The sequence below is a fragment of the Mus caroli genome, chromosome 2 (genome assembly GCF_900094665.2).
Source record: "Mus caroli chromosome 2, CAROLI_EIJ_v1.1, whole genome shotgun sequence".
NCBI lineage: Eukaryota > Metazoa > Chordata > Mammalia > Rodentia > Muridae > Mus > Mus caroli.
Window position 1 is genome coordinate 147,142,950 of NC_034571.1, and position 24,126 is coordinate 147,167,075.

General features: G+C 40.2%; 1 protein-coding gene across 3 annotated transcripts in view; it reads left to right on the forward strand.

The window, feature by feature from the left end:
* Nucleotides 1-24,126, forward strand: part of Itch (itchy E3 ubiquitin protein ligase) — a 123,673-nt gene that overhangs the window by 90,417 nt on the left and 9,130 nt on the right. For all 3 annotated transcript variants that reach the window (XM_021182181.2, XM_021182162.2, XM_021182171.2), the window contains 10 exons: nucleotides 418-502; nucleotides 6,893-7,021; nucleotides 9,919-9,991; nucleotides 11,208-11,279; nucleotides 13,166-13,254; nucleotides 15,947-16,106; nucleotides 16,796-16,929; nucleotides 17,250-17,390; nucleotides 19,196-19,316; nucleotides 19,865-19,969. In XM_021182181.2, the coding sequence (XP_021037840.1) occupies nucleotides 418-502; nucleotides 6,893-7,021; nucleotides 9,919-9,991; nucleotides 11,208-11,279; nucleotides 13,166-13,254; nucleotides 15,947-16,106; nucleotides 16,796-16,929; nucleotides 17,250-17,390; nucleotides 19,196-19,316; nucleotides 19,865-19,969 (1,109 nt within the window). The remainder of the gene's footprint in view (nucleotides 1-417; nucleotides 503-6,892; nucleotides 7,022-9,918; nucleotides 9,992-11,207; nucleotides 11,280-13,165; nucleotides 13,255-15,946; nucleotides 16,107-16,795; nucleotides 16,930-17,249; nucleotides 17,391-19,195; nucleotides 19,317-19,864; nucleotides 19,970-24,126) is intronic.

Genomic DNA, 24,126 nt, shown 5'->3' on the forward strand with positions numbered 1-24,126 from the left:
AGCCGGTAGCTCCACCCTTGAGCAGGCAGGTTCCAGGCTGGGGGGAAGGGAGGCCACACTACATTCTGCCATGTGGCTCATTACTTCTCTGTTTCTGGCTGGTGAACACCCTGGCCTGATTCTCCCCCAGAAATCCTGGAAGTCCTGCCTCTCTTCCCCTTTATTAGACCAATCAGGAGGTGCCTTAGGCAGGCAAAGGAGGACAGAGACACATCTTTACATCGTGTACAAAAAGATTATCCCAACATCTGGATTAGTGAGGTGGAGGAGAGGCGTATGCTCATAAGCATGTGTGTGATGTGATATAGACATTATAAAATCAGCAATCACTGAAGGGGCAGATTAAGCTCAATTTGTCTTAGTTTGAGGGGAAACTACAACATTAATATTGTGTTTTTCATTTTTTTTTTTATCAAGAGAAGAGAACTGATAGCAACGGCAGAGTGTATTTTGTCAACCATAACACCCGGATTACTCAGTGGGAAGACCCCAGAAGCCAAGGGTAAGAGCTTTAGTGTGTGTGTGTGTGACCCCTGGAGGTTATTTACCTTTTGACTCATTTATGTATTTTCCTCAAAGACCTTAAACACAAGTTACCTACATACCTTTGAAGAAGAAAAATGATTACTTGTAATGTAACCTATAATGTAATTAATCGTTATGTGTAATGAAGAGCTTGAGTTTCATGAGTTTCATGGGGCAGGGCCCAGGGACAACTCATTGGTTTTCTTTCTTTCCCACCAATACAGCTACAGAACTGAAAAAAGATTCTGTAGTTGGTGTAGACCTCTCTCTCTCTCTCTCTCAATCTCTCTCTCTCAAAATCTCTCTCTCTCTCTCTCTCTCTCTCTCTGTGTGTGTGTATAGTATGGTATAGTATTTGTGCATATATATGTGCTGGCTCATATATGAAGAGATATTGTCATCACAGGTCACAGGTTTGCCTTTTTAATGCCTTGATGACAGTATACAATGATCTGACTGAGCTGTTAGTCATCCTGTGTGCTAAAGCTAGCTAAGACCTTGTTTTTAAAAAAAAGAACACATGCTCAAAGTAATTCTCAGGCCAGGTGCAGCAGCACACGTCTGTAATCCCTGCACTGAGAGGCAGAGGGAGACTGACTGGTCAGCATAGTGAGATACTGCCTCAGAGAGACAGAGAGACAGAGAGAGAGAGAGAGAAGTCCGTTTCCGTTTCCACATATAAGCATGCTGTCTTAGAGTTCTGGAGGCTAGGAGTCAGAGACCAAGGTGTCACCAGACTATGCCACCTCTAAAGGTGTGGTCCAGCCTCCTAACAGTGGCTACGCCTGCCTCCTCTGCTTTTCCTTCTTGTTTTGTTTCTGAGTCAAGGTTTCTCTGTGTAGCCCTGGCTGCCCTGGAACTCACTCTGTAGACCAGGCTGCCCTCAAACTCAGGGGCATCTGCCTGCCTTTTTCTCAGGTGCTGGAATTAAAGGCATGGCTGGTTTTTCCTAACTTACAGTTTGTTGGCTTGTGTCAGCAGTATTTTAGTCTTCACATAGCTTTCTTTATATATACTTCTTTGTTCCAATTTCCTCTCTTTATGTAAACAATTATATATATGTATTTTTATATTAATAAATTGTTTGTATGTATATGTATGTGTACATACATACACATACATATACACACACACATACACACTAATTCTCTCTGTGTCTCTCTCTCTCTAAGGGTATAGGAGACTTAAGTGGGAAGATCATGAGTTCCAGGCTAGTCTCAATTACTTAGTGGGCTCCTGTCTGTGAACAGCAGCAGCAGCAGTAACAGAAGCCACTAGAATTACTGAATTATATTCAGTCATATTTTTTATAGAGAAATAATAGAAGGGAGACATATGCAGAGAAGAGTCTGAGAGGATTCCTAATTCTCATTGCTAAAGAAGAGTGAACATGCATTAATGTTCGTAATATGTAAATGTTACAAACCAGGGAAGTCCGTGGACTCCAGTGAGGTGTCCATTTGCCCTCCTGAGTGATCCTTCTTCCACCTCCATACACATTTGAAATAAAACTTAGTGTGTCGTTCCTCCAGAGCCTGCAGCTGATAAAATGTGCCCCAGGCCTCTGCTCATTGTAGGGTGTCTAGGAGTCAAAGCCTCTAGGCAAAGGGGGGCCTTTCTAATGGGCACACCTTTACTAATAAGTCACTTTCCAGTAGTGAAGACAAGACCAGCCTTCTCTAGGTGTGAGTAATTCTTCATGACACGAATCTCACGAGTCTCATTTCAGTAGCTTATATGTTTAAGGTATGCTTTGAATTTAAAATACCTGTTTCTAAGTACCACCAAATACCAGTTTTTATACAACTATTACATTAACTTAAATATATTTAATTTCATAAGAAGAATAATGAGGGCTGGAGAGAAGGCTCAGTGGTTAAGAGCACCGACTGCTCTTCTGAAGGTCCTGAGTTCAATTCCCAGCAACCACATGGTGGCTCACAACCATCCGTGATGAGACCTGACGCCCTCTTCTGGTGTGTCTGATGACAGCAACAGTGCACTTAGATATAATAAATAAATCTTTAAAAAAAAAAAGAAGAAGAAGAATGCAACATTTTAAGGATAAAACATTATGATTCCTTAGTGAAATTGTCTCTGGGCTGGACATGAAGCTCAGTGTACAGTGCTTGGGTAACATGTATGAGTTAGGGTTTGATCCCAGCATCCCCGTGTAGATGCTACTTTTTTTATTTTACTATTTTATGTTTTTATTACCTCTACTTTCCTTTCCAACCTTTATGCCACCCTAATCCCTTCCAACCCAACACTAGGTAGCAGAGAAAGGAGGTTAGAAGGGAAATGAGATGTAGACCTTTCTTAAAAGCTACTTCCTGCTGATTAAGGACTGGGATTCTTAGGGCCAGTCAGGTTTTTTTTTTAGTCAGGGTATCTCCATCTTCACTTGTCTCTTTGCTCAAGATCACTTGACAAACCACAGCAGCAGCAACCAGGAGCAGCAGACAGCTGCTGTGGTTCCTCCTCCTCCTCCTCTTCCTCCTCCTCCTTTTCTTCATCTTTCTTTGGAGCACCTCCAGCCATTCTTGGAACTCTGGTATTTATTCTCTCTCAAAAGTTTCCAGAATTCCAAATGTAAACTATCTGCAGCTGGCAAAACCACACCCACACTAGTATGCAAGGCAAATCATAGTCACCTGCTATGAAGCAGCCTCCTATCCCACACCTGAGATTAAAACACAAACATATTCACAGAACATATCTTTTTTTTTTTTTTTTTTAAGAAAAAAAAAATTCCCTTTATATCCTAGGTCAGGGAATGAGGAATCTCTTCCTCTTGTCTTTAAAGATAGAACAGAACTGAGCAAGTCATCTTTTTGTAACTTGTTGCTACTATTGTTTTGTTCCTTTTTGGATCTTGATAAAGTTTTAGATCTTAACAATCATTTCATGAGACATCACAAATAACCAAAGGCTGTCTAGCTCACTCACTTAAAATACTTCACTTAAAAAGAGGTGCTTATGCCCTTTAATGCATTAATCTATTATTTGAATATCATGGAATACTTCATCAATATTGTTTACCAGTCTAATTCATTTTGTTTTAAAGACAGCTGGTTATTGAGCTTATCTAGCAACTATAATCACCATAGAAGTGAAATATCCTTTTATATTTCTGTAGTCTTCACTGACATTTCTATTGAATTATATGAATATGACTAAATACTGTTTTTAAAATTTTTTATTAAATTTATTATTCACTGTACATCCCAATATCATTCCCCCTCTCCTCCCTGTACCCCCTCACACCAATTCTCCCCCCCCCCATTTCTCCCTCCCCTTCTCCTTTGAGAAGAAGGAGCTCCTTTTTGGTCTCACCCTCGTCCTATTCCCCCACCTCACCCCAGCACATCCAGTCACTGCAGGACTAGGTGAATCCTCTCCCACTTAGGCCAGACAAAGCAGCCCAGTTAGAGGAACAGAATCCACAACAGCCAGGCAACAGATTCAGAGACAGCCTCTGCTCCTTGTTGTTGGGGGGCCTGCATGGACACCTAGCTGCCCATCTGCTACATCTGTGCATAGGTCCAACCCATGCATGCTCTTTGGTTGGTGGTTCATTCTCTGAGAGCACCCAAGGATCCAGGTTAGTTTACTCTGTTGGTCTTCCTGTTGTGTCCCTGTCCTCTTTGGGTCCCTCAATCCTTTCCCCAACTCTTTTATAAGACTCCCCAAGCTCCATCTTATGTTTAGCTATTGGTCTCTGCATCTCTTTCCATTGGCTGCTGGGTTGAGACTCTCAGAGGACAGTTAAGCTAGGCTTCTGTCTGCAAACATAACAGAGTATCATTAATAGTGTCAGGGACTGATTCTTGCCTGTGGGATGGGTCTCAATTTGGGGCAGTCATTCCCTCAGTCTCTGTTCCATCTTTATCCTTGCACATTTTGTAGGCAGGACACATCTTTGACTTTGTGGGCAGGTTGGTGTCCTTATCCTTCCACTGGGAGTCCTGCCTGGTACAGGAAGTGGCCATTTCTTACCCATATCCCCCACTGCTAGGAGTCTGAGCTAGAGTCGCCCTGCCCCATAGACCCCCCCTGGAGCCTGCCCCTATCCCAGGTCTCTAGCATGTTCTGAGATCTGTCCTCACCACACACACACACACACACACACACACACACACACACACCAATTGCCATTCTCCCCTGCTCTCCCTATATCTGATTCCCCACTCTATCCCCTCTCCCACCTAGTTCCCTCCCTGTATCAACCATTATACCTATTTTCTTTCCCCTTCTGAGAAAAATTCAACCATCCACCCTTGGGCCTTCCTTTTGGTCTGTTGGTTATAGCATGGTTACCTTGTACTTTATGGCTGATATCCATACCATGCGTGTCATTTTGGATTAAACATTCTTAACATTTTAATAATTTGTCAAATAAATTTAAGGAAGTGTACTTCTGAATATAGCACTTTGTCCTTTTTTGTACATTTGAGGAAAACAGCAGCCCAAACTAGTAGTGTTTCTCTATAGTGACGATGTTAAATGCCTCCAAATCTCTACTTTTTATATTTTGCGATGTAAACTTAAGTATTTCCAATGTTTCCTCATCCCAAGCCCATTAGATAGGAAACTTGAGGCTTTAAAACCAGGGATGGGAGGGGAGGATGTATATAGCTTAGTTGGTATGGTGTTTGCGTGCATGAACCTTGGTTTTGATCCATAAGAGCCCCGTGGGTGTCATGCCTATAATTTCAGTGCTAGAGAAATAGAGACAGGAAGGTCAGAAGTTCAAGGCTGTGCTATAATGAGTCCAGCATACATGAGACCCTATCTCAAAAGAAAGAGAAAAAAATAAATGAACTGAACACATGGATAAAAGTTCCATTCATTTTACCCAAAAATATGATAGCATTTATGTCCACAATAGATTCTTATGTTTACTAGAATTCATTTTAATATTTATGCAAATGCATCAAGTATTTGGGCATGTAACAGGTTGTTTATAGCGACCACTGTTGATTTATAAGCTACTTTTGGCTCTAACCCTCACTTAACAGTTGCAGAGTGGAAAGTTTTGCCAAGCTACAACCTGAGGGATGATGATGCCGTGCCAGCAGTCCATAGGAAGTCCTGGGAGAGACGGGAATAGAGTCATCATGCTTGCAGTAGTAATGAGAGTGCTAACACTCACCATTTGAAGACTTGTTTACTTCATTTTCTCAGATAGTCTTATTCTATAGTATAGTCTTGATTGTTTAATATGTTTATATATCTTTTGAGAATTTCATGTCTGCAATGTGTTTGGTCTTATCTATCCCCCTCCTTCCTCCTCCTCTTCTCCTCAGTCCATCTCTTTTTTTCAAGACAGAATTTCTCTGTGTAGTCCTGGTTGTCTTGGAACTCCCTCTGTACACCAGGCTGGCCTGGAACTCACAGAATTCTGCCTGCTTCTGCCTCCTGAATTCTGGGAGTAAAGGTGGGCAGCACCACTGCCTGGCTTCTCTCCAGTGCATCTGAACTTGATATCCTCGTCTCGGTTTTTTAAAGAACCCACTTAGTTCAGTTACTACTGCCCATATGTTTTCTCCAGTTTTGTTTTTGTTTTTTGGGTTTTTGGAATTCATTATGTAGACCAGGCTGTCCTGGAACTCAGAGGTTCACCTGCCTCTGCCTTCTCAGTGCTGGGATCAAAAATGTGTGCTACCATGCCTGGCTGTTGCCTGCATTTTATGGATAAAGAAACTGAAGGTTAAAGAAGGCTGCCCAGAGTTCCAGGGCAGGTATAAAGATAAACGGAGGAAGTAGGGAAGGATATTTCAAAAAGAATTTTTAAGTTGCTGTAACAGAGAAAACAATTTGTCAATGGGGAATATGTCATTTGGCCTGTGACAGCTGTGACATGTTTGGGAAAATGATCAATAGCCATGTGTATAAAATCTCAGGGTAAAAGAGAAATTGGACTGATGAAATCTGTTTTAGGAGTAAGCGCTGTCGGCAGCATCGTATGTAAGCCCAGGTGAGGACCAGGAACAGCAGAACCATGCAGGCAGCTGCTTGGACAGTGCAGGTGAAGAGAGCTAGAGTCAGGGTGGGAATCGAGGATAAGGGATGAGTATCAAGGCTGCAAAGGTCTCATGAGTGAACTCAGGTGCTGTGGCTGTTTGAAGTGAGTTATTAAGCAGATGGGAGAACTTGGCCAATAATTCTGTGATGATTCATTTTGAATGTTGTTGATGACAATTTTAATGTATGTGTTTGTAGGATGTCCAGCTAGAGATCTCTAGTATACACCTGAAAATACAGGACCATGTATGTTTTCTGAAAGATTTATGGGTATTTTTAGTTTCTGTATTTGGTAAAGAAGCAAGTCTTAATATCTTTTGTTTTCCTCTGTATTTTGTAGTCAGTTAAATGAAAAGCCCTTACCAGAAGGCTGGGAAATGAGATTCACAGTGGATGGAATTCCGTATTTTGTGGACCACAATAGAAGAGCAACTACTTATATAGATCCACGAACAGGAAAATCAGCCTTGTAAGTTTCTAAACATTATAAATCAAAAGCACGGCTAATTTCTTGGATTTCCACAAAAGATTTCAGTTAATAAAGACAAAGTTGTACTGGAGGTGGACCCATAGGCACTGTACACTGAATCTTGGTGGTTTTTGGTTTTTTGTTTTGTTTTGTTTTTGCTTGGGGATAGGGAAGAGATTCTCACCTTGTAGCCCTGATTGACCTAGAACTCACTCTGTAAACTAGAGTAGCCTTGAACTCAGAGATCTGCCTACCTTTGCTTCCAATGCCTTTAATATTCTGGGATTGAAGAAATGCACCACCACAATGTAGCATTTGCTTATTTTTTAAATTGAGTTGTTTTTTCTTTTTGAACTATATATGCTCTGTAGCCTGGCGGTATGGCACTCACTCTCTAGGCCATCCTGGTCTTGAACTTAGAGAGATTACCTGCCTCTGCTTCTGCTGTTTTCAAAGCTTTGTCTCAGCATGGTCAGCCTAGGAGTCCCTTATACACTGGCATGACTCACTCAATAGGTTAGGAGAAATGCCTCATTGTGTGAGCATTGCAGAATATACTTGCACAAGCTAGACTGTATTTTATATACACTCAGCCCAGATGTAGCCTAAGATCATGATGAACAAACACAAGATTAAGTTAAGCCTCAGAAAGATGATGAAGTCGAGATACACGGACTTTTGTAAACCATCTAACATATGTGCCAAGATCCAAGTTCTGGTTTGCTAAAACAGTAAGTGTTCTTAACCACTGAGCCATCTCTCCAGCCCTCTTTGTTGTTATATTGATACATGATTTCATATGTTGAACTATCTTATATTCTAACTGTAAATCCCACATGGTGTGGAGGATTCACACATCAATTCTTTAATTCTGCTAAAATACTTTTGCTAATATTTTATTGAGTTTTATACTTCTGCAAATTAAAAAACGTATGTTTACAGGAGAAACTGAGAAATCAGTCCAAATAGGCACTAATAAAGTTATAGAGATAACCTAGATGTAGAAGTAAATTATAAGTAGATAATGTTATTATTTATTTTAGTTATTAAGTTTAGGTACATATAACAGAAAGCCCTACAACAATAATAGCTTATATTCAATTATAGCATATTTCTCTACATTATTTTATAGTAATCTGGACCAGATAAAAATGCATGCCTGTATAACTGTATAACCTGTAAGTCAAGCTCCAGGAGACTGAGTTCTCTCATCTGACCTCCCCTGGCACACACTCCATCCTCTAGATAACACTAAAACTAACAGTGTAGGGCTGGAGAGATGGCTCAGCAGTTAAAAGCATTGACTGCTCTTCTGAAGGGCCTGAGTTCAAATCCCAGCAACAACATGGTGGCTCACAACCATCTGTAATGAGATCTGACACCCTCTTCTGGAGTGTCTGAAGACAGCTACAGTGTACTTAGATATAATAATATATAAATCTTTAATAAAAAAAAACCTAACAGTGTAACTCACCATTGAAACAGACTAGAGGGAAAAAAAAAATCATATGATCTGGAGTGGGCGCCTTAGGAGTTAAAGAGTATTGCTGCTCTTGGAGAGGATTCCAATTCAGTTTTTGGTATCTCTTTGGCAGCTAACAGCCATCTATAAATTCAGTTCCCGGTGTCCTCTTCCAGCCCTCTTATGGTGCACAGACATACATACAGTCCAGGCCAAGACTCATGTACATACAAATAAATGAATCTTTTAAAATAAGTCATATCATTCAGTAAAAGCTTTTGATGAAATGTAAAGCAATTTTATGATCCACTTTCACCTGCCTTGGAAATGTACTACAAGAATACAAACAAAAGACTCAGCCAACATCATGCTTAATGATGAAATAATTATTCCAAAAGATCAAAGATGGTTATGATCATTGCTGCCATTCAGTATTATGTTGGCAACCAAGTGTAAAGAGAAAAGGAAGTAGAAGAGAGGCTGGAGAGGGGCTGGAGAGATGGCTCAGCCATTAAAGGCTAGGCTCACAACCAAAAATAGAAGAGAGGCTGGAGAGGAAGAAGTAATGCTGCCTGTCTTTTACTCAGATGAAAATCATATAGTAAAAATTGTGAGGAATATAGAGAAAACTACTAGAACTTGTCAAGTTTCCAGGATTGCAGGGTTCAAAATCAGACAGATGTACTTCTATTGAAACACAGTCAACATGGAGGCTTCCATTGATCTGGGATTATTCTGTTTTAAACTGCCTGCATGGTTTCCATCCTCATTGTGCTAGTCATTTGGAGAAAGGCCACACTGAAACAGTGAACAGAAAAACTGGTATCTTTGCTTTTTTAAAAAATTGGCCGGGCGCGGTAGAGCACGCCTTTAATCCCAGCACTTGGGAGGCAGAGGCAGGCGGATTTCTGAGTTGGAGGCCAGCCTGGTCTACAGAGTGACTTCCAGGACAGCCAGGGCTTCACAGAGAAACCCTGTCTCAAAAACCAAAAACCAAACAAACAAACAAAACATTGACTTCTTTTGAAGCCCCCACAGCACTTGTAGTTAGAGGTCACTAGATAGACCTATAGTCACACTAGGAAATGTCTGTCCTAGGTAACATTCCATGGTTGATCATGAGCCTCTTTAAGGACAAAGGGTAGAGTCGTTGTTGTGAAGGGTGACATACATTCCTTTGTAGGAACTCTTTTATCCAGCTCTGTTAGATTTACCTGCACAGAAAAAAAAAAGCACCCTCAGCAATGGCTTTAACAAGATATTATTTGGAAATAGCCCTTAGGAAACATTCAAAAAAGAATATTACACACATGCTCTGTGGGTGCTTTTGTGGTTGTCCAGTGCTGGGTGGTTGGTGGAAGCAGGGCCTCTTTGCTTTCCTTTAGCATTTCTTGTACAAGCAGTTGCACGCGTCATGTCTATCTTTGTTCTTCAGAGACAATGGGCCCCAAATAGCCTATGTGCGGGACTTCAAGGCAAAAGTTCAGTATTTCCGGTTCTGGTGCCAGGTTAGTATTGGCTCTGTGTCTCTGTTACATTGCTTATGTTACATAGCAGTCTGAAAATATGGATTAACATAAAAAGTGTGAAGCATTGGAGTCATCCGTCTCTAGGACAATGAAATATATTTATTCATTAGATAACGATGTCTTCGGTTGTCCAGAGATTAAGCTAGAAATCATTTGAATAAGGAAATATTGTCACTTTTTTCTTCAGTACCTATTATTTTCATGTTATATAAGTCTTGAAACAAAATGTTAGTGTGGGGGGAGGGGTGTGATTATGTTTTGCTTTGTTTTTTGTTTTTCCAACAGGGTTTCTCTGTGTGGCCCTGTCTGTCCTGGAACTCACCATGTAGTCCAGGCTGGCCTCCAACCCAGAGATCCACCTGTCTTTAACAAATGAGTGCTGGGATTAGAGTGTGCCACCACTGCCTGGCTGTGTATGTGTGTTTTATTTTTTTGATTTTTGAGACAGAACAGTCTAAACAGCCCGTATTAGTCTGAACTCAAAATCCTCCTGCCTTAGCCTCCTGAGTGCTGTGAGTATAAGTGTGTGCCCCATGCGTAACTCCACATCTAGTCTTTGATGAGTGTGAATATATGTATGTGTGTATATATATATTTCCTTCCATGATATCTAAATAAATGACTAATGTTATAATGTTGTCTGTATGGACTCGAAATGAATGCATTAAAGTATTATGTTAAGGACTTAAATTCAAATTCTTTTTTTTTTTTTAATTTTTTTTAGATTTATTTATTATTTATTTATTTATTTATTATATGTAAGTACACTGTAGCTGTCTTCAGACACTCCAGAAGAGGGCATCAGATTTCGTTACGGATGGTTGTGAGCCACCATGTGGTTGCTGGGATTTGAACTCGGGACCTTCAGAAGAACAGTCGGTGCTCTTAACCACTGAGCCATCTCACCAGCCCATTAAATTCAAATTCTTATAATTAACTGGGAAACATAATTCTGAATTAAAATTTGAAAATCAAAGACTTATTTGAGTCATTACATAAGCACTTTACATATGAGATCTAATCTTCCTCATATCTCAAAGAAGCATTGTGAATGCTGACAAAGGTGTTATCAATCATGGGTTTCAATTCATATTCAAAATCTGGTTTTATTAGCAAAGATGTAAAACTTTCTTTTTAGTTTTGTTGCTAGGCCATTTAATGGTGAGAGTTGACTTAAATTGTTCTTACATTTCAGCAACTGGCCATGCCACAGCATATAAAGATCACAGTGACAAGAAAAACATTGTTTGAGGATTCCTTTCAGCAGGTAATATGCACTTTACTCAGTAATGTTTACTTTCTGGTACTCGTGGCATCATCACAATAGTTTATAACAATGGCTCTCAATCTTTGGGGGCGTTGTCAAATGACCCTGTCACAGGGGTCACCTAAAGTGATCAGAAAACACAGATATTGCATTGCAATAGTTTCAGGAGCACCAAACTGAATGCAGAAGGGAAAGAGACCAGAATCACTGGTCCTAGCAGGCTGCTTCACTTTAGGACGAGTTTTGTTCTGTTTCTAATGTAACCTCAGTTATTAACATAAAAGACCAGGGAGGAGGATTTGGAGGTTGACTGTTTATACCCATGGCTTGATGTCAGGTAACTCGGCCCCTTCTCAGCCCAGCCCGTACACATTTATTATTATTATTATTATTATTATTATCATCATCATCATCCTCTTCCTTCTTGATTTATTTATTGTTATATGTAAGTACACTGTAGCTGTCTTCAGACACACCAGAAGAGGGCATCAGATCCCGTTACAGATGGTTGTGAGCCACCACGTGGTTGCTGGGAATTAAACTCAGGACCTTTGGGAGAGCAGTCAGTGCTCTTAACCGCTGAGCCATCTTTCCAGCACACCCTTACACATTTCTCATCGTCTCTCATGATTACTCTCTTGTCACTGAGTTATCACTGTCTTTTGAAGCTTTTAGTTTGTTTTGTTTTGTTTTGACTATATATAACTCGCAGGTAGCTATAGTGACAAGATGCAAACCATGATTAAACAAGCTCTTTATTTTTTTGCTCATACAACTGAAAGACTTTTGCAGACAGGTTTATGTTCTAAAACATTTAAAACTCTCATCTTAGTTTTGGCATCCACCAAATAAATGGACAGTTATAATATAAGAGAAAACATGATTGCTTAAAGGTAATTAGTCTAATATGAAAATAAGATGTAATTTAAAGGTTAGCAACAGATTTTCTTCATAGGTGCTGGATAAAATTGCTTTAAATGATGTTTTTAATTAGCATAGTACAGCTGTTTATGGTGTAAAGTTCAGAAGAAAAAAGTCCCTTTACATTATCACTTGTTAAAGAGAATTGTTCAAACTAATGGTAGCCTAGTGACGTCTCTCAAGTGTGTAGCTGAGTGCCTAGCTTATGGTACTTGTAGGGTATTTATCATAACCATGCACAGCAGTCAAAGCCATTGGGCTTTTTGTTACACCTGGATGCTGGCTGTTTGAGTAGCCCGTGAACTCCTGAAAGTGGTGAATCTGTTTCTGTTTCCTCGGGAACTGAGAGAACTTAATCCTCTTTGGGTACTTAAGTGTTAACAGTTTATTCTTATCACTTGATAAAGTACAGGTATTAATTATATCAAACTATCCCTCTCCAGGCCCCTGTGGTGTGGGGACATAATTAAATAGTTTTACTGTGGGTGAAACAAATTGACCTATGTACTATAGCTCTGTAGGAAGCAAAGTAGTAGTTTTCTATATAATGTATAGATTTCCATAGGTACGTGAGTTCTCTCCGTAGCCACTGTTAGTCAGTTAGCTTTTTATCTATATCTTCTGACTGAAACAAAAACCAAACCTAATCAGCACTACTGCTCTTCCCTACCTGGCTGGTAGCAGGGAGAAAATCAGCTCGTCTCTGATCTGCCTAGAGTTTTCTAACTACACAATTGCTAGAACGATTTCATAAGTTTCATATAGAGGGGTATAAAGTATATAAAAATATAGATGCTTAGAGTAAATGTATGAAACTTTACTGTCATATTTCTTTATATGCAACGTGAGCTAACTGTGAGCACTGTTTCATATGGACCTAAGTCACCTACAGTGGAGCAAGTGGGAGGTGGTGGTGATGTCTCCACGGCTGCAGTCACAGCTCTCTCTGCTTTGTTGTTTTGCAGATCATGAGCTTCAGCCCGCAAGATCTGAGAAGACGTCTGTGGGTGATCTTCCCAGGAGAAGAAGGCTTAGACTATGGAGGTGTAGCCAGGTAGTGATCTATGAATACTCAGAACTTAGCTCTTTCCTCCAAGGTGTCATTACACTTTGTTTGCAGTATTTTCTCAATATTACGTTTCAGGAAAGTGAAATTAGGAAACTATTATAGTTTTATAATGCTGGAACTACAAAATTCCAGCAAACATTAACTCAGCACCTATTTCCTAAAAACTGTTAAGTCCATTACACCTGCATCACTCACTTGGTCCTCAGAATAACCCTGTGGTAGAGAATCTTACAGATTCAGTTCAGAGAGTCACTCAGTGCAAATGCAACGTTTTCATTTTCTCAACAGTAACTAGTGTCAGCCAGCTCCTATCTGCTCCATGGATTACCTAAAGCCCTGTGGTAACCAAGTCATTTCTTCCTCGATAGTGTTCTGCTAGTTAGCAGTACCTAGGATTAACTTAGCATTGAGAATAGAGTGCTATGAAAAAGAGAGTTAAAGATCTCTGTTCTGCTTCATTCATTTTGGAGTATTTGTTCAAACTAGACATCCTTGAGCAAGATATAGCTTTGCTTATTGCATGACAGGATTACATTAGTTTAAAATTTTATACTAGGGCCACAGATGGCTCAGTGGGTAAAAGTGGTTTCCACACAGTCCTGACAACTTTAGTGTAGTTCCCAAAACCTACAGAAGGAAAAAAAAAAACAATTCCGAAAGTGAAATGAAATGTGCATGGAACCTCCATATGCACACTGTGGCCTTTGTGCGCCATGACCCACACATACCTATGTGCACCTGCACCTGCACATACTCACATTTAGCATTGCTACAACGATAATAAGTAAAAATACAAGGAAAACCAAGTATTTTAAAAATGAATAGGTAATAAAAGTTAAAGCTGGGTATGGTGGCACATGACCTATCCCAACCAACACTTGGGAGGTAGAGGTAGGACCAGTTCAAGGCTAGCTTGGGCTACTGAGGGCATTTGAGGCCAGCCTGGACTATATGAGACCCTTTATTCAATAAAATAGTAAATTACCAAGTAGTAACAGGGTGGAAGGGCAAGAATTTTGAAGGAAAGACTGAATTTGAATATTTTATTATTTTGAGCAAATATCTACCTGTAGAATTATTAGGAAGAGTAGAAATACTTAGTTTGGGTTTTGTGTTTTAAACTTCTTTAGATTTATCTACATTATTTTTTGTGAATGATTATTTTGCCTGCATGTATGTGTATGCCTTATGCCCTTGAAGGCCAGAAGAGGGTGCTGGTTCTCTGTGAGGCACCATGGGGGTGCAGAGACCAAACTCAGGTCCTTCTAACAAGTGCTCTTGACCATGAGCTATCTTTCCAGCCTCTGAGGGTTTGTTTGGCTTTTTTTAATATTTATTTTTGTTTATATGTATGTATGTTTTGCCTGTGTGTATGTATATGCACCACATGTGTGCATGGTGCTGTGGAACCAAAGATCTTGGATCTCCTGGGACTGGAGTTATAAATAGTTGTGAGCCACCATGTGGGTGCTAGGAAACTTAGCCTAGGTCCTCTGAGCAGCCTTTGCTGTTAGCCACTGACCCATTTCTCTAGCTTCCGAAATACTGTCTGTCTGTCTGTCTCTCTGTCTCTCTGTCTGTCTGTCAAGACAGTGTCTCTCTGCATAGCCCTGGGTATCCTGGAACAAATTACATAGACCTGGCTACCCTTGAACTCACAGAGATCTTCTGGCCTCTGCCTAAGTACTGGGAATAAAGGTATATACCACCATGCCCGGCTGAAATACTGTTTATTAATGAGTTAGTTCAGAAACAGAATATTTGTGTGCTTACTAACTGCTGAGTACATCTCACCAGTTACTAGCTTTTTGTTTTTAAATCTTATTTAAGGTTTTACTTGTAAGGGAGAGGTGGTGGTGCACACCTATAATCCCAGCACTCAGGAGGCAGAGGCAGGCGAAGCTCTGAGTTCAAGGCCAGCCTGGTACAAAATGAGTTCCTGCATAGCCAGGGCTGCACAGAGAAACCCTGTCTCGAAAACAACAACAACAAAGGGTTTGTTGTTTGTAATTAATGTGTGTGTGTTGGGGTGGAGGGTGGTTATGCAGTGCTAAGAGTTCAGAAGATGGCATTAGATCTCTTGGATAAGAATTAAAGGCAGTTGTAAGCTGCGTGCACAAACACATGCACATGCAGGAAGATAGACAGACCACACATAAAATAAGCTTTTCAGGGCATTTTTCTAATAATCGAGTGGCTCTAGTAAGTGCTTCCTCTGTGACAATGAGATGTCTGGCATGGTGGCTGTCCTTAAGTACACTATGGATCTTAGTTGAAGGTAGAATAGTAGTTGCCATTCAACCCCTGTAATTACCTGGCCCAGTAGTGAATTTTAAACTTGCCTGTGTATAAAATTCTACCCACTCAAACCATTTCCACATTTTAATATCTCTAAAATTAGGGTGCATATTATGATTATGAATAGAAGAATTTTAGTTGGCAATCAAGTAAGGGTCTTTAAGACTAATGATATATTAGACTATTTGAAATTTAAGAGTATATAAATATCCTATGTAACATAATGTGAGTTTGAACAGAACCAAGAAAACTCAACAAGCAACTAGAAAACCATCTTAGTTGATGTGAGCGGCTCCTGACAGCTCTGTAACACTGCTCTGTGATTTGTTGACATGGTTACCTACAAAATTTTTCATCCTAAGTTTTCTTTTGATTTCAGAGAATGGTTCTTTCTTTTGTCACATGAAGTGTTGAACCCAATGTATTGCCTGTTTGAATATGCAGGGAAGGATAACTACTGCCTGCAGATAAACCCCGCTTCTTACATCAATCCAGACCACCTGAAATACTTTCGTTTTATTGGCAGATTTATTGCCATGGTAAGTACAAGTACAAAACTGTGTTTACTAATTCAGCAGTACTAAATTTTTGTGTAAGTATTATAACAGATCATGTGACAAATTTTTCTCCTTATTTTATTTACTTACCTGTTTGAGTGTTTTGCCTGCCTATATATCTGTGCACCATGTGTGTGCCTGGTGTCTGTGGAGCCTGGAGGAAGGTTTGACATCCTCTGGGTCTGGAGGTTTAGACGGTAGTGATCTTATGTGGGTGCTGAGAATGTACCAGGATCTTCTGCAAGAATAGCCAGTTAACTCTTAACTACTGTGCCACTGTTCCAGCTAGAGACGTTTAGGGAAAGTGAGGTCTCCATCAGGTGTTGGTGGGTAGGTAGGTAGGGGTGTGTGTGTGTGTGTGAGAGAGAGAGAAAGAGAGACAGAGAGAGAGATTTGTTTGCCTGCTTGCTTGTTTTGTTTTTTGAGGCAGTGTCTCACTTCATACACTTTATATATAGCCTTAGCTGGCTTGGCTATCACTGTGTAGACCAGGTTTGGCTTTCAGTTCATAGAGATCTGTCTACCTTGGCCTTGGAGTGCTGCCTTTAAAGTTTTGGGCCACCATGCCCAGCCTCGACATTTTTTTTTTGAATGGAGATTTTATCTAATATTTTGGTGTTTAATGTCTTTTATGCAGTTATCTCAAGTGGTATTGCTTCCTTCCTGTATAGGCTCTGTTTCATGGGAAATTCATAGATACTGGATTTTCTTTACCATTCTATAAACGTATCCTGAATAAACCAGTTGGACTTAAGGATTTAGAATCTATTGATCCAGAATTTTATAATTCGCTCATCTGGGTTAAGTAAGTTTCTCTATACATTTATTAAAATACAGTAGTCTGTGCTCTATGTGCTGCTTGTAAGTTCGTCCATACCATAGGCATGCCACTGTGTTGTTGCATTTAAAGGATATGTATGTCAAACCTTTTTCAGTGTTCAGTCTGATACATTTTATAGAATTGCATCCAAGGTCTTAGGTAGTAACATGATTATAATCCAGCTTGTTTGAATTAGATGTTATAATTTAAGGCTTATTGCTTAAACTCAGAATTTGAATTTAATTAACATTTGAGTTATGATTGAATTGTACATATAACAAATAGTGCTAATTTCATTTGTACAGAGAAAACAATATCGAAGAATGTGGTTTGGAAATGTACTTCTCAGTTGATAAAGAAATTCTAGGTGAAATTAAGAGTCATGATTTGAAACCCAATGGTGGTAATATTCTTGTGACAGAAGAAAACAAGGAGGAATACATCAGGTAAGAAGCAGTGTCCCTAAAAGTGTGTGTGTAAGGGAGTGTGGCTCAGCAGCTCAGCAGTGCAGAACACTTGAGCGCAGTTCCCAGCACCCACGTTAGGTGGCCTGCAGCCCTCTGCAATTGCAGCTGCTCTCTGGGGATCCAGCACTTCTCAGTCCTCTGGGCACTCAGGAGCACAGTGTGTACAACCTAGATACAGATAAAAGAAGTACTCAGCTTTTTTAGAAGAAAAGACAATGTTTCTTTTGACAGCATTTAGCATTTTTGTTAATAATTGTCTAATAATGGTAAAGGGTGGCATTTTTAAAATGTGTTTGTTTTATGGTAATAAAACACTTTTTATGTAAACACTTATTACTAGTGTTAGCCTAAATTTGGATTTTAAAGGTAGGAAGTCATGGTGAATCATTTAATTTAACTAATTTATTTATTTACATATCTTGAGATAGGTTCTGTGTAGCCCTGGCAGTCCGAGTTTGTTATATGTATCAGTGTGGTCGTGAACTCACAGAGCCTGTCCTGCTTCTGCTTGTGTGTAGGGATGAAAGGCGGGAACCTCTCTCCTGGAATGGAGGTCCTCTTTTACTTAGCAGTTTTGTAACACTGCACCATGCAACAGCTGTTGAAAAGAGAACCTGAAATGTATACGTTTTTATGGGCAGTACTGTAGAAGTAGTAAAAGCTTATGAGTAAAAGAGTTGTTGCGGTCTATGCTTTATTCATTCGTACCTTCCCAGTGCTCACTCACCTTCCTGCTAGCCCACTGCAGCTAAGCCTAGAAATCCCTGGGCCTGTGCTGGACCTTCCTTTCAACACTAAGAGAGCACAGTTTTATCACCAATTACTGTAACCAGTTACTAATTGATGGTGAATAATCAGCCACTTAAGATTTTAAGATATATTTGTAAAACTTGGTTCTTTTCTGTTTTCAACGTGGTGTAATTTGCCTCAGGCATTGTGGCTTAACCTGAGGTAACACCTGTTAGGCAGAGGGATGGGGGTCAAGGTCATCTTTGGCTACAAAGAGGGATGGGGGTCAAGGTCATCTTTGGCTACAAAGCAGATTCAAGGCAGGTCTGAGCTATACGCCTAAATAAAACACACAGCTCAGAGGGCCCTTGCTGAACTAGGGGCAGAGGGAGCCATACGTGATGAACTAGATGAAAAACAAAAGTCAGGTCTTAATATGCCAATCAACCAACTTCACCTAATTGCTTTGTTTTCTCTTATTTTTCTAACTTATAGTTTTGTGGTCAGAGAATGTCTTTGAAATGTAATTTTGTTTTGAAACTTATATTATAAGCCAGTATGTGGTCTGTCTTGTGTATATATGCGCTCCTATTGTTGGGCTAGTTATTGTCAAGAACTCAGATGCTGAAAATACACACATTTGTTTGTTTGTTGGAGAAAAAATTTTTAAAAAAGTATTCTAAAACAAAATAAAAACTTTATATGATTTTAACTGTTGAGAGATGTATATAAAAAGAAAGAGTTGACATCTACAATTTTTTGGTAAAGAAGAATTTAGAGAAATATTCTCTTACAAGTTTTATTTTTTCAAATGCAGCATAGTGGTGCATACCTGTGATCACAGCCATGAGGGAGCTGAGGCAGGAGGGTTGTCTTGAGCTTTTGGCCAGCTTGGCCTCTTTGTAGGATCCTCTTTCAAATGAAAGACGTTCATGGTACTCTACTTTTATATATATTTCAGGGTTTCATAATAAAGTTTACATTTTTAATCTTACATGCAGAACTTAAAAATAAAATCTTAATCTCCTGATGCAATCTTCATTCTTATTTGCCAGGATGGTAGCTGAGTGGAGGTTGTCTCGAGGTGTTGAAGAACAGACACAAGCTTTCTTTGAGGGCTTTAATGAAATTCTTCCTCAGCAATATTTGCAATATTTTGATGCGAAGGAATTAGAGGTAATGAATTTTTATTTACTCCAGCACACTAGTAAATACTCCTTCAGATATCTATTTTAAAAACATTGTTTTCATCTTTCCAGTGTATTTGTACTTTTTAATACTAGCACACGTTTGAAATACTCTTAATTTATACTAAAACGAAAAAAAGCATTACTTAAAACAAAAAAAAAGTATTGTTGGAGCTGGAGAGTGTGGTTCGGAGGTTATGAGCAGTGCTTGCTCTTCCAGAGGCTCTGACTTCAATTCTCAGGTCTAAGGGTACCTGACTCTCAAGTGGTCCACAGACACATATGTAGACAAACATCCATACACATAAAATAAGTCAATAATTGGTTTTTCAAAAAGTCTTGTTTTTCTGCAACTCAGTAACTATTTCGCTCAATATGTGATGCTACACATGGGACCTGCCCACTGAGAGTCAGGCTGACAGAACTCTTGATGTCGCGTTTACTGATGCTTGCTCCGTGTAGTGTGCATTGCTGTGGTACGTTTTAGCCCTGCTTACCTAAAGAAACAGCTTGTTTTGTTGCTTTTCATTCCTCCAGGTTCTTTTGTGTGGGATGCAAGAGATTGATTTGAATGACTGGCAGAGACATGCCATCTACCGTCACTACACCAGAACAAGCAAGCAGATCATGTGGTTTTGGCAGGTTTGTTTATGAATTTATTTCTATAGTTAGACACAGCATACATTTTATTTTATTTTACTTAGAATTTACCAAAATAAGAAACAGGACACAATGTGCAGGTCCCTTATTCTCTGTTATGCATTACACTAATACACTGTAAGAAATGACTATTTTAAAGACTGTTACTGAGCAACACACACCTTGTACCTTTGCCAGAGTTTACGGTTACTCCAGAAGATAAGATTCAGTCATTTAAGGATAGGAAGGACAGTTCAGCTGTAAAGAACACTTGCTGTTCTTTCAGAAGACCCAGGTTCCCAGCACCCACATGGTGGCTCACTACCATGTGTAGGAATGTGTGTGCTACATGTACATACATTAAGGCAAAAAACTCATGCACATAAAATAAATAAGCCAAAAAAACCGTTTGCTTCATTTACATTTGATGTGAATCCTTTTAGAACCATCAAGTACGGTTTGATCACGGCTACTTCATTCAGAATGATAAAATGCTCAGATTTAATAGATAGAAAATGCCTGCTGTCTGGGCTGTTCATTAGGTAAAGTGCTTACTAAGGAAGCACCGAGTACCGGAACTGGGATATCCGATACCCACCTGGAAAAAAAGTTGGGCCCAGAGACATTGCTTCCAACCTCAGGAAGCAGAGCTAGGGGGACCCTGGGGGCTCTGAGGCAGTGTAGCCAGTAAGTGAGCTCCAGGTTCAGTGAGACACACACACACACACACACACACACACTAACCTGGAGAATGATAGAGGAACATTTCCAACATTGACCTCTGGCTTCAAAATATACTTGCACGTGCATGCAACACCTGTACACATAGTAGTGCAACATGAATATACCATCCCCCCCCCACCACCACCACCAACAAACTAAAAGAATAACATTGACACCGAGAGGGATGGCTTAGATGGTAATGTGCCTGCTGCCTATCATGCTGACCTGAGTTGGAGCCCTGGGTTTGTACATGGTTGAAGGAGAGAGTAAATAAATGTCTTCTGAAAGTTGTCCTCTGACCTCCACATGCACTGGGGGCTCTCCTGTGCCCACAGACTCATACTGAACAAATTAAAAATGCAATTAAAGGTATTTGAAAAAATAAAATGGGGCTGGAGAGAGGACTCAGCAGTTTATAGAGTACTTGTTGCTCTTGGTTGGAAAGGACCCCAGTTTGATTCCCAGCAACCATACCAATGCTTCCAACCTCCTGTGTTTCCAGTGTCAGGGGATCTGATGTCCTCTTCTAGTCTCCTTGGGCACTTGCACACATTTGGTGCACATACATAAACTCAGGCACAGATACATAAAATAATGGTACTGAGTTGGTTTTCTTTTTGAAGCTTTTCCTTCCCTCCTCTTTTCCTCTTTCCTTCCCTTTCTCCCACCCCCCACCCTGCCTCCCCGTCATTTGTTTGTTTGTTTGCTTGTTTCTTTCTTTCTTAAATAAAAATGGGGCTGGCAAAATGGCATAGTGGGCCAGCGCACTTGCCAGCAAAGATGATGACCTGAATTTGACCCTCAGGGTCCACCTGGTACAATGAGAGAACAGATCTATGGAAGCTGTCTTCTGAATTTTACATGCACTCATTACCCTCTCCACATAATCACACAAAATCAAGTAATTTAACAACTAAACAGGGGCCTGGAGATATGGCTCAGCAGTTAAGAGCACCTGCTGCTATTCTAAAGGACGTAGGGTCAGTTCCTAGTACTCGTGTCCACGAAACCCCAGTTCCAGGGTATCTGATGCCTCTGACCTCCACAGGCACCTGTACTCACATGTACACACCTATGTGTACACCTATACATAATTACAAATGATAAAAATGAATCACAGATGCTCAAAATCTTTAGTTCTTTTTTTAAAAGATTTGTCTATTTTTATGTATATGAATGCTCTGTCTTCATGCACACCAGAAGAGGGCATCAGATCCCATTGCAGATGGTTGTGAGCCACCATGTGGCTGCCGGGATTGAACTCAGGTCCTCTGGAAGAACAGTCAGTGCTCTTAACCCCTGAGCCATCTCTCCATCCCTAGAATCTTTTTATTCTTAAAGAAATGGGAATTAAAACCTAAGCTAGATAGGACTTTGTGCAGATTAATTTAGGAAACGGAGAGAAATAACCTTTTATAAACATGGAGACAACTCAAGCCCCTTATTTGTCTATGGTTGGCGTTCAGTGGCAAGGGGAAAGAGAGTGGCAGCTCACCAAATCGTCTCCGGGCGCCGTGGCCACGGCCCTGGACAGCAGCAGCAGCAGGCACAGGGGCCAGGGAGTGAAGGCCAGCCCAGCTACATGAGACCTTGTCTTAAAACCAAAAACAGTTAAAGATAGAGTTAACATGATTTAATAGTTTCACTTCAAAAGAATTAAAGCCATAAAACTGAGCAGATATGTCTATATACCAGTATTTTTAACAGTTTTATTCAGACTCACCCAGAGGCAGAATTAACCCATGTGCATATTAATGCATTAACAAATCTGAAGTAGTGTGTATGTATAATGGAATATCATTTAGTCACCAAAAATGAATGAAACTTTTGATGTATATATAATGTAGTGTAAGGCTTAAAGCAGCATGAATTTTGAGCTGGGCATGATGTCTTATGTAATTACAGGTATTAGAGGCTAAGCTTAGGCTACTTAGCAAAGCCTGTCTCGTTTTGTGCTGGAGGTATAGTTTACCCATGTTCCAGGCCCCAAATTCAGTCTTCAACACTGGGGTTAGGGAGCGTTCAAGAAATAACTGGGGCTGGAGATATAGCTCAGAGCGTTTGCCTAGTTATTGTACCTAGGCCTTGTGTTCAATCCCAGCACTATGTGAAGTAGTAAGTTTTTGAGACGTGACTTGGTAGCACACATCTGTACTTCCAGTCCTCAGGAAACTGGAGAATCACTGCACGTTCAAGACCAGCCTGATCTATGTAGTGAGCTCTGGGCCATCATCTTTCTGCCTTTAACCTCCCAACTGCTGTCATTGAAGGCAGATCTTAATTTTTAAATAATTGAATAAAGATATATACAAACATGTATTTATACAAACATGTTTATTCCACCTATGAGATTCTTTAAGTGGACAGATTGATTTTAGCTTTGGTTTTTTGAGACATGGTTTCTCTGTGCCTTTGTTGTCCTAGGACTCACTCAGTAGACCAGGCTGGCCCCAAACTCACAGAGATCTGCCTGCTGCTTCTTCCAGAGTTGCAGGGATTAGAGGTGTGCACCATCACTGCCTGGTTGTATGCACAGATTTATTGAAACAGAATGTGGCATTGAGGTAACGGGCAATAGCGAGTAAACTTGTTTAGGATGATGAAAGTGTTCTCATGATAGCAGCGATAGATAATAGTGTGGATGAATTAACGCTGTTTTCCACTTAAAATTATTAACATGGGGAGCTAGGAATATGGCTGAGTCTATAAAGTGCTTGTCAGGAAAATAGGAGGACCCAAGTTTGAGTCTGCAGCGCACACACACAGAAAACTGGACACAGCAGCACACTTCTTAATCGCAGAGTGGAGGAGCCAGTGACAGGAGCATCCCTGAGGTGTCTCGCCATGTGGTATCACTGAAAGCACAAACTATGGGCTCCATAAGAGTTTTGTCTCAAAGAGAAGTAAAACACGGTAATGAGCTGTTGAGGAAGATATCTAATACTGACCGCGAGTCTCCACACAAGTACATGTGCACATGCATGCGCATGCTTACGTGACAAGCTTACATACCTATACAATAGTTAACATGGAAAGCTTTACCACCATCTCCCACTTATTTGTCTGTTTATTGTGTGTGTGTGTGTGTACATGCATATCATCATTTGCATATGGAGTCAGAACAACTTGCAGGCATCAGTTCTTTCCTCCCCAGGTGGCTCCTGGGATAGAACTTTGTCATCAGGCTAAGGCAAGCAGCTTTGTCCACTGAGCCATCTCGCTGGCCACTTAACATAATTTTTAAAAATAAAATGTAAAATCTTCTCTATACATGTAACAAAATTCATTTTAAGAAACACAAAGATGGGCTGGCGAGATGGCTCAGTGGTTAAGAGCGCTGACTGCTCTTCCGAAGGTCCCCAGTTCAAATCCCAGCAACCACATGGTGGCTCACAACCATCCATAACGAAATCTGATGCCCTCTTCTGGAGTATCTG